The sequence below is a fragment of the Myiozetetes cayanensis genome, unplaced genomic scaffold (assembly GCF_022539395.1).
Source record: "Myiozetetes cayanensis isolate MyiCay16 unplaced genomic scaffold, myiCay2020 scf1, whole genome shotgun sequence".
Taxonomy (NCBI): Eukaryota; Metazoa; Chordata; class Aves; order Passeriformes; family Tyrannidae; genus Myiozetetes; species Myiozetetes cayanensis.
Window position 1 is genome coordinate 106,075,841 of NW_026086604.1, and position 20,650 is coordinate 106,096,490.

Here is a 20,650-nt window from a genome sequence, read left to right on the forward strand (position 1 = left end):
ACAATACCTACTGATGCTACTCCGCACTTTTGGGCACTGCAGAGCTTGCCAGGAAATCCAAATGATCAGTTCACTCTATGTAAGCCAATGTCTTAAGGAGCAGCAGTTTGTTTGAGATAACTGAATTTTCTGATTTAAATTCATCTTGGCAACTGTCTTCACTGAGAAATGGCTACGAGCCCACATTTTCAAGTGTAGGTTTTATTCCAGGTGGTCACTAAGCAAAATGGGTTGGTTTTGTCACTCTTAAAACTACCTGTTGCAACTAGCTGAGGATGCATCACAGAGATAGAGTTCGACAACCCATGGCTGCTACAGGGCAACGGGGGAGCACCAAAAGCAGCTGCAATCCAAGAAGTGCCCTCCTCTTGGCATGTGACTGCTTGGCTGGAATCTCCCTTCTGACACTTAGGAAGAGTGAGAGATTAGAAACCTGTCTGTAAGAAATGAGCAAAGCAAAACCACTCCTCAATCAATTCAGCTCAGTGCTAGTATGTAGGTGGAAGGGCCTGGGATCTTAGACTACTCAGAGGATGGCTTACATCCAGGATCTTTGCTGTAGCCTTCTCTAAAACATGTCCAATTCTGCATGAGATACAGGGAGGCTCCTTAACCAGGTTCAAAGCACAAGTGAGTAGATCTAGTTTTTTAGGTCACAAAGAAACATGACAACATAAGGGAATCTGAAGAGAAAGCAAAATATCCGTACCCTCCATAAACAAATGGCCATTTAACTAAATCTGATACAGCTTGCTAACTCCAGGCTTCTCCTGCCTGCCTGTTGCCAATTTACCCATGTCTGAGTCCATTACAGCCCCAAGATCCAGGCTGTAGTGGTCTTGGTCTCTTCTGGAGGCATATAAATAGGGACATGTGTTCCCTAAAGAAGGGGAGGAGGGGAAATGAAATCAGTGAGTTCTCAGTGCAGGAGCTCAGCACAGCAGAGGAACTTGGCTCACTCTAATGTATCAAAACACTCCTCAATGGCATCAGCCAGAATTTCATCTACTGAGCATCTTGTGTTAAATAAGAGTGAGTGCTGTTTATTTGGACTCTGTAGCATGTGGGTTTCTGCATACAGGAATGTATAGACTATAACAGACTATTGAGGAAGCCAGAAAAGCAGACTCAAAGACAGTGATGGGGCTGTCTAGTGCATCTAACACTAGAATGCTACAAAACAGAATGAAAGTTGGTTCTAACAGAAGAAAACCCATCTTCCTCCACTATCATCTTCAGTGGTGGTGCCCGTGTCTCCCCTGGGGAGAGCTGATACTTTATTTTAGTCAGATATAAAGTGTCATACAAAAACCTGTGAGTCAGCAGCTGAGTGTGTGAGAGGGATACTGACTGTTCTCAGCAGGTTTGGTTAGTTCTCAGAGTGCATCTCCTTACACTCAGCACATCCCAGTATTTCCTCTCCACATGTGCCCACGCCCTTCCTTCCTTCCAACACCGGGTACACACTGACATAATGTTGAGGAGCCAATTTTCCAAAGGTCTGCATTTGGGAGCACAAAGGGCACTGACAGGATTCTCTTAGTGCTTCAAAATCTGACTTACAAACTACAACTTCTCTATGAATTTTAGTCCAACCAGGTACGCAATGAAGCCTAACAGTCCACAGCAGAAGTCTAAAATTTGTTTTGAGGGGCAGAGAACAGCCATTCATTCATTCATATGTCCACAGGGGATTAGATGAGGCAAAGTTTATGGGAGATGAGCTAAGGTTTGGCCAACTTGTTGGGACTAGCAGCTCTGTTCATGCAGAGAAGGCCACGGCATTCCCCTAAGTCTCGTGCCTTCTTGGAGAGGCCACAGGTATTTTTAAACAAAAGCAGTTCTGTTCCTCAGCTGCACATTTGAAAAGAATCAGCTTGCAAGTGCACCAAACACAGTCACCTTAAAAGAGGGCACAAACGTCCCATTGTGCATCCAGCCCACTCTGCCAAGAACCACTGACAGGTATCCGGTTATAGAGACCAAGTGTTTGCAATAAAATTGTAAATTTCTAAAAACAAGCAAGCCGCAAAATCGCCAGGGCACACCCACGGAGCCGGACTGGGCCGCTAGGGATCAAAGGATCAAAGCATGCCATAAGCGCTGAATGGGAGCACTTTGGAGGAGGGAGTGCGGGGAGGGGGCAGGGACAGAAACCTGAGAAGCTCATACTGCACAGAATTACAGGAGAAGACCATGGCAGACAAAAGAGGAGGGGAGCACTCTCAGCCCTGGAAATTCCTGGAAGCCTGAGGGAACTCACCTGGCAGTTTGGGCCAGGCTCTCTAGAGTTTGGATAAGAGCATTGCCATCATTCTTCAGGCTCTCCAAGTGCTTCTTGTTTGAAGTTATCTGGAACAAAATGAAAGAACCGTTATCAAAGGCTTAGCAAAGGATTCCTCTCTGTCATTTTTTGAGGGATAGGGGAGAGGGAAACAAGTTACAGCATTTATTACAATGGTAAATGGAATGTGACATTAAAGAGACCCGAGAAAAAGTCCCTTTTACTGAATAGGACTGAATTTTAAGCAGAGACAGTCTAAGATGTCTTGGCTTAATGAACAATATAAGCCCATGTTCTGAGTCCCTGTATGTGTGCAAATTCACACATCAGTCTGCCAATCCTGATTTTGTCCTTCGTATCAAAGCAAATACAAGCCCCATTTTAGTCTGAATGCCAGGGAGATCTTGGGGAGGAGCAGTTATTTTCATTTCTCATTTCAGGGAAAAAGTAACCAAGCATCTACCAGACTTCAGATCAGGATGTGTGGGGTTTCTCTGACAGGAGCCAGGTTAAAAATCACTGGGAAGTTAAAAATTACATATTGAAATTTTTCTTGCCATTTCATCAGTCAATATGAGTTATGCCTGCACAGGACTGTCATCTACAGAGCAGGGGGCTGAGTGACCAAAGCTATGTGCCCTTTTTGCATCAAATGAATCCTGATTATAGCTGATTTTGCACCGGGTGTGTTTTATTACACTAATCTGTAATGACTTGTTTATTGTTTCTCCAGCCTTAAGTAGCACAACCGCACAGCTCCAAACGGCCACACGTTTCCTGACACTTAAGCAGGTGAATGGGAAGGTCACAGGGGACCCAGCATGAAGCCACAAGCACTGAAGCTGAAATAGGCACTGACCACTTGGCAGCTTGCTGAAGAAGCTCTTGTATCTCAAAAAAATTACTGAAAAAAAAAATGGTTTGTGTGTCAGCTCCTGTTTGCAAAGGTAAATAAATTTTGGCTGGAGAGAAAGGAGAGGGGGAGGACCAGAGCAGCTGATTATTTTGATACTGGAGGAGTTAATGCTTAAAACAATGACTTCAAATCCCAAAATCTGGCAAAGACTTTTAAGTTTTAGCATGCTGCTTCTGGCCCTATTTACCATTGATCAAGCATCTGGGCAATATGCCTTCACATCTTCCTCTTAAATCACAACAGAAGCTGTATTTACAGCTGCCATCCCACCATAATTTATCAGCAGTGATTCTGCAACAACAGTGTCACTACATCTATAATCATAACATCCTGTAGTTTAGCAGTTACGGGGAACAGGAACCTGCCTGAAGTAAAGTAAAACATATCCTGTGTGTTGGAAAAAAAACCAGTGATGCCATTATCTAAGCACAAATCATTGGTAAATCCTGATTACAGGTCATTAAACCTTTTTACTGTCTTGAGGTTTACATCTGACTCTCTCAGTTTATTTTTCAGTAATCCACTCTTCTGTATTTATTACTTGTTAGACACAGAAAACGTTTTGTTATCTGGGTTCTGAATGTGAGAACACCACCATGCAAAATAGGAGCAATACAGGGAGAAAAATGCTTTCACCACAAGAAATTGCTTTCTGTTCCTAAAGAGTGTTCATGCCTCTACCAAACATTTCCACACACTTTCTGCAGCTCAGCAGCCACTGCCACATTCTTTGCACTTGCCAGTGTTGTGCCACCTGCACACCTAAAGAAGCCAGAGGTCATGGGAAAAGGAAAGTCACTAGGATTGAATCATGCTCCATAAAACCACACGGTCAAATAAAGGTTACAGACACCTCTCACTCTACTGCATCCTAATTCTTGGGTGCTGACATCTGTATAACCCTCATAGTCTCTTCAAAAAATAGCCAACGGCATCATACACAGAACATTCAAAATATACTCAACTATAAAATCTGGTAAAAAGAAAAAGATTTAATTCTAAACCAATCTATTTCAAACAATAACTTAGTGCAACTGAGTCATAGGGTCTGACTATAACCTTGTCCATGTAGCAGCATGCCTTGTGTCACTATTAAGAAAACATTTCTGTGCATACAATGCACTTGAATGGAAAGGATTAAAATGGTTTTATATGCACAGAAATTGTAACAGACAGAAACAGAAACACCCATGAGATCATCTTCCCCATCTCCCTGTTAGACTTCACTGTTCAGAGCAGCTTTCAGCCACAAGCAATGGGCTCCTGCAGTACTTATCCATAGGGGCTACTACCATCCAATAAAATGCTTCAGTAAGATCATTTCAGCAGTAAAAGTGGTAGCACAAGGAGGGAAGAGATCAGCACAAGCTGCCTCCAGGTTAAAATCACTTAAGTTTAAACCAAATTTAGAACACATGTTTTTGAGACCAACAACTAACAGCTTCACGCAAGCCAAGGGGTGTTGGCAAAGAACTGGCCTGCCAGTCAGCAGTGCCACCTACACCCACAGTGCCACTTACACCCACAGAGAACCTGCACAGACAAAACAGGGCTGCACAGATTTAGGCAGGTAGCTGGGGTTTCCCATCTGCTCTCCATCACCAGTGCCCAGAAAACGGCTTCCTATCCACCACCAGGCATCCGCCCCATGGGCCTGGGAGAGGACCAGCTCTGTGGCAGCAGGGAAACTGCAGGTTGAATGCAGGGTGAGCTGTCAGCAGCCAGCTCAACCACAGCTGCCTGTGGTTTTGTCAGCACTCCCATGCTGTTACTGCTCTGACCGCTGGCATTTATTTGCCCTTTATCTCCGTCTGAGTAGTAGATGTGGTTGCTCCTGAGCAATCGGAAGGTCTCTGGCATACGATAGATTACATCCTGCTTCACATGAGCTTGTGAGAAATATTGTCTGAATCGCTGTTCACCTTTAAGATGAAACTTTACCCATGTTTCTTATTTAAAAAGTGTTCCATTTTCATCTTCATTTTAATCCATGGATTATAATAAATAATGACAGGACATAAAACCATCATTCACCAAAATTTGAGAAATTAATGTATTTTTTACTTTGTTATCTTTTTCTTTTACCCAGCATTGCAGTGCCTTTCATCCACATCAGTCTTGTTCTCATTAATATGGAATTTTAACAACTAGTTTAATGATCTAGTTTAATATTGCTAGTTGTTAGGGCTGGCTACAACACAGATTCAATGACATAATCAATAGCTATTCCTTTAATTAAAAATATAATTAAATCTCGGTTTAGTTGTACATTCACTGCAATTTAACAAGAATTTCAAAATCACTCTTCTTTATGAAGCCCACAACCATTCAGCAGTTTTCCCCTCTTCAGTCCTATTAAACAAGAATGAGCCATAAGAAATACCATAGTTGATATGTAAAGATCAGTATTTCCTAAAATTTAGGAAAACTGTTCAGCTATTATGGCGCTGCTAAAGATGAGTACAGGAAAAGGAACTATATAAAACATCAGTTGGAATACTGACTTCAGTAATAAATTGAGGAGTTTTGCATTCTTGCTCTAAGAAGTGATTTTTGCAATTCAAATATCAAGAAAGCATAGAAATTTAGGGGACAATTATTTTTCTTGAGGTTGGTTTCATAATACTGCTTTCTCTGATTAGTCATAACTCATGCTTTGTAATTTACAACTCAGATAAATGACCTAGGCAGTAAACTACTCTCTTGCCATTTTGAAGAGAAAGAAATGCTCCTTCTCTATTGAGGTTTCAAGTAACCCAAAAGCTTGATGTCTGTGATGTAAACTGGGAAATAATGCAAAAATAAGGAGTTTTTTATTTGAAACTTCTTCTTGGTTGAGGAAAGGTTTTGGGGAGCGTATGTAGCAGCATCTCCAAGTGTTATCTTCTCAAATAAACAACTGCTGAGATGTTTACCATTTGCATGCTCAACAGATGCTTTTCTACAAGCCACCACCGTGTCTGTATATGCAGATACAAGCAAGGCACCTCAAAATGCTCTTTCTCATAAACTGGGTTTTTTGTCTTTCCCAAACACACCTATTTTAACCTCATAAAGTGATGCTTCCTCGCTTTTTCATAAATATTTAATACAATTAAGCTAATTACATTTGCTTACATGACACTGGGTGAGAGCACAGGTAGCACAGGAGCTGCCACGGTTTATCAGAACCACCAGATGCTTGTAGGTCCAGTGTTGGCATCACTTAAATATTGACATATACTGTTAATAAAGTATCACTTACCCCGTTAGAGGCTTTTCTGTGAATGGAAATTGTATCTTCAGCTAATACTACAGTAAAACCAATCAGCAGTATATTTTTTCTGTGGACTAACTGGGACCCCATGTAAGATATGAAATATTATTTTAAAAACTAAGTTTTCAGACCAAAAAAAAAGTTAAAGAATAAAGCACACTCCTATTGCCCTCTAGACACTATTTCAAGGGATGTCTTCATAGTAAGTGCTTTTCCTGCAATTTTAAACATGCATCTCAGACTTCTCATTCCTACTTCCATCTTTGACTGGCTGAAGGCACTGTTAGTAGGACACAGAGCCTTTCATCCCCAACCAAAGCTGCTGTTTCAAATGTCACGCAGGCTGGTGGTGACTGAAAGTTGATGGCTATTCACAGCTGCTTAGTGTGACCTTATTCCCATTTTTTAAAGAACAAATGTCACGAAATATAGTGGTGTCAAAAATATTGCTATAGCTGATGTGACAGCCCAGCAAATAAGTCAATAGGATGGTAACTTCAGAAATGAGGCACAACGCCTAGGCTGGAAGAGAAAACCTTCTAGTGTTTTGACCCATCTTATGCCTATCTCAGGGCATTTAATGGTACTTTTCCTCCCAGGCTGTCAGTGCTGAGCTATTCACAAGCACTGCAGTAATCAAATAAATCATGTCACTTGGTTTGTCGCTCACAACTCATGATGACATGGCCAGAAATATGCAGCCATTCCTTCTCAATGGAAGAGCACAATAACCAAGCAAACACTGCAAAGGGAGTCACTCAGACGAACGAAAACTAACAGATCCATTGGCTGTGGACTTACTAAATATAAGCATTTACTTCATTATAAATAGCTCTTCAAACATATACACTGACCTATCAGCGCCTGGAGGAAGTATAACAAATGAACTCATCACTTCCCCTGACGGATCAAATGGATCTGTCACTTCTGTAGGCCTGCACGTTACAAAGTATTGTAGCCCTACCTTTGCGTAATGAAGGGCCAGACCCAATAAAGAATTTGGAGCCTATCAACTCCAGGCTATAATGATTATGTTTTAATCATCAGGCCTCAGGGAGGAATCCCAAGCAGAGACTGAGATACCTGGACAATGCATGGGGAGCACATAGTTGCTGAAGGGCAGGGAAACCTCCTCGCTGAGAATGAAGTTACCCAAATTCGCTCTCCTCTCTGGAGCTCAGATTGCTAACACAGCAAATGAAAACTCACAGTCCAGACAACAGAGATCACAACTCCAAGCCTTTTCTCAATGCCCCCACAGCAGGCTATGGGCCCCTGTGCTCTCCTGTAGCCCTCTCCCCTTTTCTAGGCAAGTGAAGGACCCATATTTGTTGCTGCAGCACCATTTCCACTGGATGGAGAGAGGCAGGGAGGTTTGTAGCGAATAACATGGACTTGGCAGGGAGGCAAGAGGCAGCACGGCTCTGCAGGTTGGAGAATTAAACATGAATTCAAATTTACCAGGGAAGCAATCTAGCTATTAGGTCAATTTGATATCTGTGGCAGAAATTTTCTAAACGATACAAGTAAAACAACTAGAACCAGCAACAAAATTCCCAGACAAATACAGTGGTCTTTTGTGAGGTGTTTAATCTGACATTGGTTAGATGGGCTATCAGCAGGTACATGGGATAGGACCCTTTAAAGTGCCAAGACACAGCCAATTTACAGGTTGTTCAGTGAAAATTAATGGTAACTCTTGCCACGCTGTGCTAGTGTAGGTCAGTGTGCTCGCAGATACATCGTACACTCACTAGGACAGTCACAAGTTATTTTTGCTCTCCATAATGTATGACAGCTCATTCTAAAAGGGCAAAAACCTTCCTGGCATTGCCTCCTTGCTCTACTCCCTTTTCTACACGTGGTTCAGCTGGAGAGAGACACAGAATGTGTGTGTGGGAAGAACAAATCAAGTAGGACAAGTTATATTTATGTTACTAATTCCCAACTCATTTTGAACAGGCCTGAGCAATGCTGCTGGACCATAAAAACAAGAAATGAAAGTTACAAAAGCATGAGTGTTCCAGGTGTGCTTTGGCAAGCACACTGCAGTCAGGGATTGCAGATACCCAATTACAAAGACTTTGTGGCCTTCAGATCCTGCAAATACATGTGAAAACAAGCAGGTATCTGTGACCAAAAAAAAAAAAAAAAAAAAAAGGAAAGAAAACACACACTACATCAGACAGCTTAGCTCTGATTTTAGAGTTCAAAAATCTCTTTTTTTTTCCCTTTTTATGGATAAAATTCTTGTTCCACTGAAGTCAGCAGCAAACTCCTTTTGATTTTGATAAGGCCAAGATTTCATTCGATGTGTTTTGTTTTCTTCTAATTTGTATACGTGTGGGCAGGTTTATTCTAAGTTCAAAGCAATTCCTACCGGTAACTTGTAACCGTACCAGTTTCCCGACAGTCTGAAAGACACACTGTCTCTAGGACTATTCACAGAGAGACAAGGAATGTCTCCCACACGCTGTATAATTGTTAATTGATTTTGGATGTTTCTTGACACCTTCCACTTTGAGGCTATTCTCTGCCCTTCAGCATATACATTTTGCACACAGAGATGTGCTCTGTGATTGTTGTAAAACTGTAAAATTACCATCTCTAAGGGGCATTGTCTGAGCGTAAGAGAAGACCTGTAAAACAACAGGGTAATTATTGAACAGAAGATTACTCTCCGTCTTGATTTTTTTAAATTTGGTTTTACTGCAAGTAGTGTTCTCAGCTCACTTTCAGGAATTTAGGATGTCTTTATAATCCGGAAAATATCCACTATTGCAGGTTCCACTCTCTGTCATGAGGTTAAAATATCTGACAACAGAAATGGATAAAGCAACCTCTTCACATCCATTATATAACCAGCTGACCACAACAACTTCAGCAGTCCTGTCTGGCAAAACTTGTCTCAAAGGTACTGCAGGAGACTTCCACATAGGGTTGCAGTGTTGACAAGTTACGCATGCTCATAAGCCAGCCCAACATCAATATAACATTAAAAATAACCACTTGCCACCCTGTTGCTGGTGATCTCATCTGCAAGCACAGATTCCTTTGTCACCTGTGTGTCAACAACTCCCCTGAGGTACCACTTCAGAGTAGTTTCATTCTGTCCAAACCATGATCCCAGCTACCTCAAACATCAGCTTTAACTAAATAGGGCCACATACTGAGCTGACACAAAATATGCCAGCCCCTTGGATCCCTCTTCCACGGCTCCCACGCAGCTTGCCTGTCCTCACCTTGCTGGATCTGATGAGACCATCACATCCCAGGCACACCTTAGCCTAATGGTCTCTTGTGACTTCCTCCTTATAAAGGAACAGGGAAATCCACTGGAATAAATTTTTATTTCCACAATTCATATCCTACATTTATGTTCCTTTGGAAGCTTTACAGAGTCTCCTGGTTGTTTTGGACCAAAAAATCTAAAAGCAGTTATAAACAAACACTAAACCAGATTCTTTGCATATCTAGACTTCCCCTCAAGTTCATCATTCTCTGAATAACTCATATTCAAATATCCTTCATAATCTCTCAATCAGATTTTCTCCTAAAATAGTTTCTGACAAGTAACTCCCAATACCTCTTAAATGTTGATTCCCATAATTCTTTTTCCAGTGACATTATCTTTTATGGCCTCATTAGTTTGTTTTGAGTTATATCAAACTTTCATTGATGTGCTCCATGGGGGATGAAGGCATGGTCTTCTTTTCATGCACATTTTCTTTTAATGTTTATCTAGTACTGCTGAACCTAAATCTTTCCTGATGTATTTCTTGCCATGGCAATTCATGTAATTCCAAACATTTACACATTTGTAAGGGTAAGAAACATTACCACAGATAGCTCATCTTCTTGCTATTAGGAAAGCCAGTGACAACCAGAGCATACTGGAAAGTGCTCAGCTTTAAATGGTAATTACCATATGAAAGATGTATGCAAGCAAATTTTCAATTTAATAAACTCTGTCGTATCTAAGGGCACTAAACCTTGAGCAGCCATGCAGTGATGCTCAGGTGAACTGGGTAAACCCCTAGGAATGGCCAAGAACTTATAGTTTACTGAGGAATTTTAGATTTAAAGGATACAGCCTTCAAAAAATGATAGCTCCAACCTGATATTCTTCCTTGTCCTGCTTTAAAATGTTCCTCATAAAAATAGAAGACAGAATGATTGAAAGGATGCTGTCCAAGTTGTCCTTATACAGATCCACTGGTGCAACACAAGTCTGATCAAGTATGCAAAATCCATAACTTCCCCCGAATAGAACGTTTATATGGCATTGATCAACTTCCATGGAGGATGAAACAAAATTAGAAGGGTTACGCTCACATTGGTCATAATCTGGACTTGAACACAAGATTCCAACAACAAAAAATCACTACAACTTGGCTTAATGAGTTGGATTTACCCTTCCAAGAAAAGTAGGAATATGATGAGTTGAATTAAGAACTGACACAGATTATGAAAAATACATCCTTAAAGAATAAATAAAAAGTAGCAAAATCTTGTTAGAAAAATCATGATGAACTATGTTTTTGAGCTAAATATTAAAGAATCAAACATTAGTTCCTTTCCAGTCCCTATCGACTTGGTTTTTATGGACACATAAAAGTTTGACATAGAACTCTTGAGGTTTTCCTTAAGTAACAAATAGGGATAGTCTTGCATATACTGGAAAAAAAAAGATAGAAAAAATACTCTGAAGATTTCTTTTATTGGGGGGAAAAAAGGATCGGTATATTTACGCTTTATGTAAAATGCAACTAGGAATGCAAATGACTGAACAGGGATATAAGTCTTCCTCAATTTCTGAGGAAAATTATGCTTTACGTAATGGTTCAATATCCATAAAATTGTAAAAACTGTCATAAAAACAAATGGACTTCTGAAATTGATGCTTGCTTATTGTCGTGTGACAGATGGCTCTGGCTGCCTGACAGAGAGCAAAGATCCACCTAGTTGCTCCTCACTGACCTAGGAGAGAATCATTTTGGTCTGCTCACTTTTTTCTTTAACAAGCCCAGTTGCATTTAGGTACCTTTACAGCAGCTAGTAAGTCATCCATGCATAATTACATAGAGGAGGTCAAAAGGAAGTAATAGTGATGAGCCCAACAGATGACACAGCTCGGCAAGCCCAACAGTATTGCACTATGTGAAATTACAGTGCACTGAAACACCAAATGAGTCTGGCAATACTTTTGTGCCCACAGAAACAATGAATTAGGACTCCATAATGAAAACAACAGTGATAGTCATTGGGAATGATACTGCCCTCGAATTATGAATTGAATAAACAGGTTGCAGGTTTCAGAACTGCCAGTTTCACTGTACAACCCAAAGCAGAACATCTGATGTGAAAAGGACATATTTCTCATTGCTGACCACGGCAGTATTGCTTTTTAGACAGCTCCTGTATCTCTCCACAATCATACGAGGCTCCCAGTACCCAAATACCAACACAGTGATAATCACTGAGGGAGTGTCTCAAAAAGTAAACACATTCCAAATAAGTGGGTAAGTACCTTCCCCAGGAACATGAGTCCACAGTATGCCAGCCACTGGAATAAAGACTTTTCATTCTTGCTGCTTTCCAAAATTAAGAGCAGATCCCATATTTGTTTCTCTCCCCTCCCCCATCAGTGTCATTAAAGAGCAGCTATTGCAGACTGAAAACAATCATCAACCAAAGCACCAGCTCAAATCTGCACTTAACACAGACACACATATACTTACACAAATATACTTACAGACTTACACTACTTATTACAAATAAACATAGTAAGATTTAACACAGAATGAATGATTCAATAGGCCACGTTGTGAGTAAACATTCACAGCTACTTCAGAGGTCATCCTCCCTCACTGCATCTCACACTGCAGATAACCACAAGTTGTCAGTATGTTCAGGTTTTGGTTTTCAACACTTGCCATTTCATAAAGTTGTGTTTGGACTCCACATGCTTCATCCTTTATGAGCCCCTGCTGATCTAGTGACATCAAGAAACTAGTGAGTTGATGATTTCACATCGATTTTCCTCTCTCTGCCTCAACTCACACTTGGCTGACTGTCAGTTTGACTGAGGACTGTCAGGAAGTGGTTCCTGGGGTAGCTTTCCTAAGTTTTTATCATTTCATTGAGTTGTAGCTCCTGGCAGCCGGTGTAAAAGAGAAACTCTTGCAGCCGTCTCCAACATAATATCATCTTATTGTCCTTTATAACAGTATTTCAAAATACAGATGAATGTAAGCAGTTCAGAGTTTTTTTACTGCAACTGCAAAAACAGAGGGGTTTTAAGACAAAGTTGAATGATTTACAGCAGAAACTTGCAAAGAGAAGATAAATCACCTTTTTCTCTCAACACAGGGTTGTACAGTTGTTTTCATTTTTTATCAACTGCCATTTCCACACATGCATGAAGTGGTCTTATTATGCTAGGGAGCAAAAAGGATCACAATCTTCAACCTGGCAGTCTTCTATCAACAACAGAAGAAGAAGATACAAAGACCATGAGTCCAACATGAGGTCACTAACTAGTGGCATGGATGGCAACACATTGCTTTTCTGTTAATAAGGGAAGTCAGAAAAGACCAATTGGAAGACCGATTTTATTTAAGGATAAACTCAAGTAGCTGGTAACTCATGCCCAACAGTATAAAAAGAAGGGTGATGCATGACAATTCTGTGTCATACTTGACAGCAGATGGAGAGAGGGGAATAAGACTTGTCTGTGCATGTGGTGGGAGTGTGAGAAGGACAATTTTGTCCCAATGCAACTGCCCAGCTGTGATCACCAAAGTGGGACAAAGCAAGGAAGAACATATCCCGTGTCGAAAAATTAATGTAGAAGTTATAAAATATGTGTTTAAATTGTTGATCTTTTCACATAGAAGGCTCTGACAGTGTTACCACAGATACTGCAGCTTATCTTTTCCATTGTGTAGTTAAACAAATTTTAGCTAAATTAGAATAATACAATTAGGTAAAGAGTCAAACAATCACAGGTACTTGAGCTAAAGCAGTTTAAGAAATTACCGACTACTTAGCTAGAATGTGAAACCTGTGTATATATGCTCTCACTGAATGGTAGTGTTATGTGGGCTGGCTTGAACCACCACTGTTGGTGATTTACACCAACCTATTTTACTCCATGCTGTAAAGGACTGGGGAGCCCATACAGCCAGCTGTGTTATCGCAGGAGAGTAGTATTAATTTCCAAGGGAGCAAGCAACAGCTTTCTCAACATCCTTTGCCTTGATGGCATTGTGATGCATGTCCTAATTTTAAAAGCTCACTAAATCTTAAACTTTCAGGCAAGAAATTGATATCAAAGGATAGTTGGTAGCACAATTACTTTTAAATACATCCTTATTTTTATAAATCGTGTTGGAACTGAGATTAGTTATGTCATCAGTTATGTTGTCCAAAGGGGTTTTTTTGGGTTTAGTTGCTATGGTTAAAAAAAAATAAAAAAAAGTCACTGCCTCAACTGTCTGATTCATTTCATTGCCAGTGGTTCCTGTCCCCAAAACAGGAAGGGGAGAATAAGATCCCTGTCTTTATCTCCCTTGCTCTTGTTCACAACTTAGCTTGAACAGCTAGTGAAGGTGGGCCTGCATGAATGCTGGGATGAGACAGGTTTCCAGGTCTGTTGAGTCAGGACATCAGAGAGGCAGGACAGTGAAGGGAAGGGGATGGGAGACCAGGCTAGGCAGCAGACTCCACTGCAGCCAGCATCTCATAGCCTTTAGCATGAGCTCCCAACTTTAGTCATTAAAAGGTGGAGACAAAGAGGTGGAAAGCTGAAAACTTTCAGCAAAGTAAGTCCACAGAAAAGGCAGAGTCTGTCGTGTAAACACAAAATCTGCTGAATTTCCAAAGAAGAAATCCTTTTTCCTATAGAAGGTAAGGAATTTAATTTGTATCGGAGAGTATTCTCTGGAAGACAAACTGATTGTGCCTCTTTGTAACTCTCTAATACAGCAGAGACTGACCTTTGCATTCTCTTTTTGATGTTTATCTTGAACAAACAGCCTAGAAGTCAATGTCTACTGAGAAAAAATTAGTGACTTTTCTCTAAAAGTGCAGAGCAAGTCCTAGGGAAAAAATTTATTAAATATGAGTCCAGCAGCTGTGGCTGAATGTTAACCAGCATTGCGGTGCCATGTTTATTTGGCCATGAAATGCCTGCTGAGACAAGTTAAACTTCAATCTTGAAATAAACGATTAAGTCTTCCAGGGGCAGAAGAACAAACATTTTCTTATTTTATACGTGCTCCTGCTTTTTTGTTTTTATCTTGTGGGTGAATGTGGCGTTCAAGGAGTGGATACCTCAGACTGAAAGTCAATGTTGCTGAAAGCCAGGGTTCCGACAAACTGTGCCCACACAGGCGGGCACTGAACTCGACACCCAGCTCACAGCACCGCCCCTGCCACAGTCTTGGCTTCAGCTGAACAGAGAGTTGTATCGAACTGTGTACAAACCGGCTACCTGCAACCCAGCTTTCAGGTATGATCTCATCAGGCTGTGAAATGGGTATTTTTTCCTCTCATTTTCTCTTTGACTACGGGAAAAAAAATCGTAAAGGACTATTATCACACAGAGGTATTCATAATAAATATGCACAGGTTACAAATAAAGCATTTTTAACTTTATAAAGCAGTTGATTTTCTTTCAGAGGTTTCAAGTTAAAAATCCTCAGACATTTTTGATGATGTGCAGCTAATTACATCACTGTTTTGCATTTGCCATTGCACAACTACCATGAGCAAGGTGTGCCTTAAAATTAGATGTTGCAGCCCTTACACATAACCTGATTAGGTCAATAATTTAAATATTAACACGGTTATGGAAATGAAGGCAGACAGATTCTTGTTAAACAAGAACTCATTACGTACTCTTACACTGTATTCTCTTAAAACCACAATGTTTTCAGATGAAGAATGAGCACCTGGATGTCTGCCACAAGACACTGTCTTTTGCTCCAATGCCCACTGTGGCTGACAATCCTACAACTTTGTCCTCCAGGACAAGGTAACTGAGTCACAGTGCAAACTTAATCACGTCACAACACAAAGGTGATGTGATGATCTCACTACTGTTCCAGGAAAAGGAATAAACTCAATTATTATTGACACCAGCAAATCCAGCTTTCAGCAAAGACCTGTGAAGGCCCTGACCACATAACAGAGAGAACAAATAGCATGAGTGGCACTCTATTAAGAAAACTATTATTGTAAGTGAGATAGCGACAATGAGACTTTTAAAGAAAGTCTCAGTGCTTTGTCAGAGCATTTTTGAATTTTAAAGGAGATCTGAAGTTCAACCAAATCTATGATCCTTTTTCAGTAAGGCTAAGGTACCTGGAAGTTACCTTTATGTGAGGATAAAAATAATTTTGTACATTAAAGAGAGATTTATTGCACTATTTCAAGCACTCACCCAATCTGAATTGGCTAGGAGGTTAATTTTGGAGCTCTTCACCCTTTTTTTAATACTGTATTTGGATTACCCTTTAGCATAGTATCAGACATGTAGAAACAAAATCTAAAATGACTAAATCTAACTTAAAAAGAATACCTATATGATCAAAGCCCCTAGCTCACCTGTGTTGCTTTTTTTGGTTTGTGTTTTTTTTTGTAAAATTAACTAGCAGGAAAATTCTTATCTTCTAAGAGTTGCACTTAAAACTGATTGCTTATAAAGATTTGAAGAATGATTTGGATTATCATTCTGAAACAGCACCATGGGGAACTGGGTGGATCAAGGGATTGCTAATGAGATATTGAGTCTTTCACATCTAAACTGCTGATTTAAATTCAGCCCAACACAAAGATCCCCCAACTGGTGGACATTTGATGATCTGTAAAAAATGAGGTGATGTTCTCACTCTACTCTTAGAAGATATATCTTTTAAGAGCACTAGAGCATTAAACTGCAAGGAAAATTGTCCCTCTTTGCAGTGAAACCAAGGAATGAATTGACAATGAAACAATTTATATTAACTTTTATCCATCAATACAGCAATATAAAGCAAGGTTTTGGCTTTCTGGATGAGGTTAACTTTCCCCAACCTGCTTAAAATAAGAATTTCAGCCTCTAAGACTACTACAGTAAATTCAAATTAAACATTTTAGTAAGGTAAAAATTACTATTTAAGTTCCAGAGTAGCTATATTGGGCTTTAATGACTTATAATTTACAGAAAGGGCAGTGGTAGATGTTAATGAGTGACTCAGACTACTTTCTATTATGCTTTTCTGCAGGAGCAGTCATTATCACATGTCAGTTGCTCAGAACATAGCACTCTCTAGTTCTCCTTCTCATTTAATAAAAGCCAATTAATCATTTCCAATCATTTATGTGCTCAGTGAATTTAGAACCTAGTTTCACTCATAAATTACAGTAAATGTATCATTTTAATTAACTTACTAGTCATAGCTGTTCTACAGATGTTTTGTTTGTTTGAACATAGTTCAGCCTATGAACTATTTGCAACTCTTATTACTGTGATTCTTGATTTACTAATGGGATTTGTGACAGATCAACTGTATGACATAGTATTATTTCCCTGTGCTGACTACTGGGTCAGATTGAGTCCACCTCCTAGGCACAAAACTCTTTGTTCTTGGTACATGACATAACTATCTATCTCAAATAGCTACCCCGCAAACCAAGCCCACAGTCAGCTGGCTGCCCACATGTGGATGGACTGACCTTTACCTGTGTATGAATCAGTGCACTGGGCACACATTAACTGACACAGCAGGAATAGAGCCTGTTCCCCTTAAACAGCCTCCTTCCCTCTTTCCTTCCTTCCAAAAAGTACTCCTTTAACCCCGTAATCCAAGCGCCTTCTACCTGCAAGAACCTCCCTCACTTACCACACACGTGCACACAGGGAACCCGTCAGAGCTATCAGAGCAAGACCCAGCCACGTGCTGGGTGGCACTGCATGGAGTGGGGAGGTTAGATAAATTCTTTTTTGTGTCTCTCAAATGATCCCTCTACTGAGTTCATTTCTCTGTCAGGGAAAACAGCTTCTTCCTGTGCTAGGTCCTAGGACAAATCCAGAGAGATTGCGCTTCGGAACAGGAAGAAGCAATGTGGTCCCTTTAATGAATGGAATTTGCTGATCATCCACAGATGTTTCCATCCATGGCACCATCAAAAAGCTCATGCAGGTTTTAAGATGACCCCTTTACATCAGATATGCACAACTGGTCAAAGGCACATTAGACAGGTTCCTCAGCAGGGCTAAAGAGGGACACCACAATGTGTGGAAAAGGGCAGAGAAGATTCAGTTTCCTCTCCTGCTAATCCTCTCCTACTTTCTTCCCCTTGTGCACTGCCTTCTGCATCCTGGGTCATTCCAAACCCAGTTTTGCCAGCCACCCCTCCACAGATGCCCATGAGCAGGTGCTGGAAATTTGTCCTAGGGGACAAAAGCAGTAAACTTGAATTCATAACAGGTTCCTTCACATCATTGGAGAAGGTCACATGCATCTACAGCCCCACCTCCCAAGACAGGCTGTGTGTAGAGTCAGTGATACAACCATCATCATCAGTACAAGGATTGGTACACACTTTTTCTCTACATCCCAGCACCTGTACTATGAGAAAAAGATATTTCCTTCCTATCAAGCCCAAACTTCCAAAAGGCTTCTCTAAGCCTGTGTCATCTGACAGGCCATTGTAACAACGACTGTCGGCTGACCTTAGCCAAAATTAAGAGCTCATGGCCATTACAGACACTGGGTAGCAGTCTACAAAACGAGTTGACCAGCCAAGAGGGGAGCTCCTTACTAATTTCTGGCCTTGTGGACATTTTTCTTGGATCACTGTTCTGCAAGCCTCAAGGCCTGCATAATAGTTAGAAGGATTTTTCTCTATATACATTATTCATTATTTATCATTACTGAATGTTATCTGCAATTCTGTCACCCATTCAGTCAATATTTTGATTTCAATATTTTGCAACTCTTCACAATCAGCCTTAATTTGGAACAATTCTATATCATAAAAAAACTTTGTCATAGCACTCTTTTTCCAGGTAATTTAAGAATGCATTGCAGAGCAAAGATCCCGGTGGGCTTATGACAGTAATCTACATTTATGGTGCAATATTAGCCATTTATACTTTTCTATCATTTCGCCTGTTATTAACCTGTGAATAGAACTTGTCTCTCATGGCAGCTTAGGTGCTTCAGTAAGTTCTACTGAGGAGCCTTAAGAAATGCCTTTTCAAACTCCCAGTCCACTACATAAAACGTGGTATAATTCTTCACATACTATGACTCACATGGAGGATCTGGATAAATATGACTTCCCTCCACAGACATTATATTGACTATTATGTAATCTGCTATATTTATCTTTTTGTTTACCCACTCCTTCCCTGTTATCATTCCTAACAGTTCAGCCTTAGAGAAGTCAGAGTTAATTGTCAGAATGATCCCTGGAGCCCTTTTAAACATCTTAGTATACATAATGGTTTATCTAATAGTTTGCATACCACAACCAAAGGTTCAACAATTTCTTGGACAGTTACCATTGGGACCAGCTGACCTGTTAGTACTCACTTAATGAAGTTGTTCCAAAATCTCTTTCTGTAACTCTTAAATGTTTTAGACAATTCAATATACCTAAAAATCAGATTGAAATGATCAAACTGTGTGACTTACAGAGACAAAAATCAGAAGTCTGAAAAATTATCTTTGTGGTATAAGTACAAGATTTTCCCTCTTCTTGTCTTCAGAGAAATACTTCATGTGCCAGTCTAGAAAATGAATACTTACGCAAAGATAGAGTAGTTTCTCAAAACCTTTGTAAACAGTGATGAATGACTACCTTCATGGCAGATGATGTATGTTCATTTGATGAACTGACAAGCTATTAATGAGGACTATCCATAAGCATGAAGAGTGGCATCTTGGTCTCTTATGAGACAAGTTCTTGAAAAGTACCCACATTGGATGACTGACCTTGTTAAATAACACATACTAATCAACTTGGTAGAACAACACAAACAATAATCTTAACTACCACTATGGATTTCCAATGAGCTTTTCTTAGCAACACAATATTTATGGACATAAACATTCTAAGACAGATAGAATATTGCAGACATTAAGAAGTCTTCTGATGGACACCTCAGGTGGAGGTAAGCTATCTCATTACTTTGAAATTATTTCCTATGATTTCCCTTGAAACATTTTCTGGATAAAGCTCCTGGAAATGAGACACTTGCTAATTGTGTCTGTCCTCTATCACATTTCTATCCAAAAATTTCACACTCCAGAGGGACTCTCCTCAAAACTGATACTCAGAGTGACATTTCTTGTATGGTGCAATTTCTGAATTTGCTCATGAAAACAGAAATGAGAAAAGTTTTTGAAGACCATGATCCCATGTATTTGTAGCATATTTATGACAAGCCCACAAATATATCATAATAACATATCCAGCTTTTGACTCTGGGAACAAATTATGTGTGTGTTTCTTCTTGTTTAATGTGAGCACCACCAGGACGCACTTTTTAAAAGGATAACAAGGCAGTGAAAAGGACTAAGATTCATGAAACTATGAGAGGATAATTTTGTGATGGGCATAGATTGTGGGAATTTTCTGAACAGATGCTCAGAGCCAAAAAAAGCAAAACCTTTCTTCATTTTCTAAATTAAACAAAAACTTCTAATAAAGACATAAGATAAACTGAATAATATTATTACCATAGGACATACCAGTGCAGTAAAGCTAAGATATGATACCATTTCAATGATAAACAGAAATCACAGGTTTAGAGTTGAGAGACTAATAAAACATAGGAAGTTAAAATTAGAAAATGTTGCAAACACATCTGAGAACATAACCAAAATAGTCTAGAGAACAGTGTGCTTACCATACGAGTGGAGGAAAATTTACATAATTAAAAGGCATTGACAATTAACAGTAATGCAGGTGAAGGAGCAAGAACATCACTGCGTTGTAATTAGGAGAATATTTGTCAGTCTCATTTTAAATTGGACTCAGAAACTTCAGACACACCAGTTGCATTTTTATGAGTAAAAGTTACTGGAACACCCATATTTAAAACACATTAGGGCCACTAACTTGTAGTTTACCAGTAAACCAAAGACCGTTGAGTATGTTTCCAACCAACACTGGGGGGGCGCAAAAATGAGATCAA

General features: G+C 39.9%; 1 protein-coding gene across 5 annotated transcripts in view; it reads right to left on the minus strand.

Moving 5' to 3' along the window:
- The window catches only part of ULK4 (unc-51 like kinase 4), a 217,193-nt gene that overhangs the window by 2,058 nt on the left and 194,485 nt on the right, over positions 1-20,650 (minus strand). For all 5 annotated transcript variants that reach the window (XM_050306783.1, XM_050306762.1, XM_050306773.1 and 2 more), the window contains exon 36: positions 2,264-2,352. In XM_050306783.1, the coding sequence (XP_050162740.1) occupies positions 2,264-2,352 (89 nt within the window). The remainder of the gene's footprint in view (positions 1-2,263; positions 2,353-20,650) is intronic.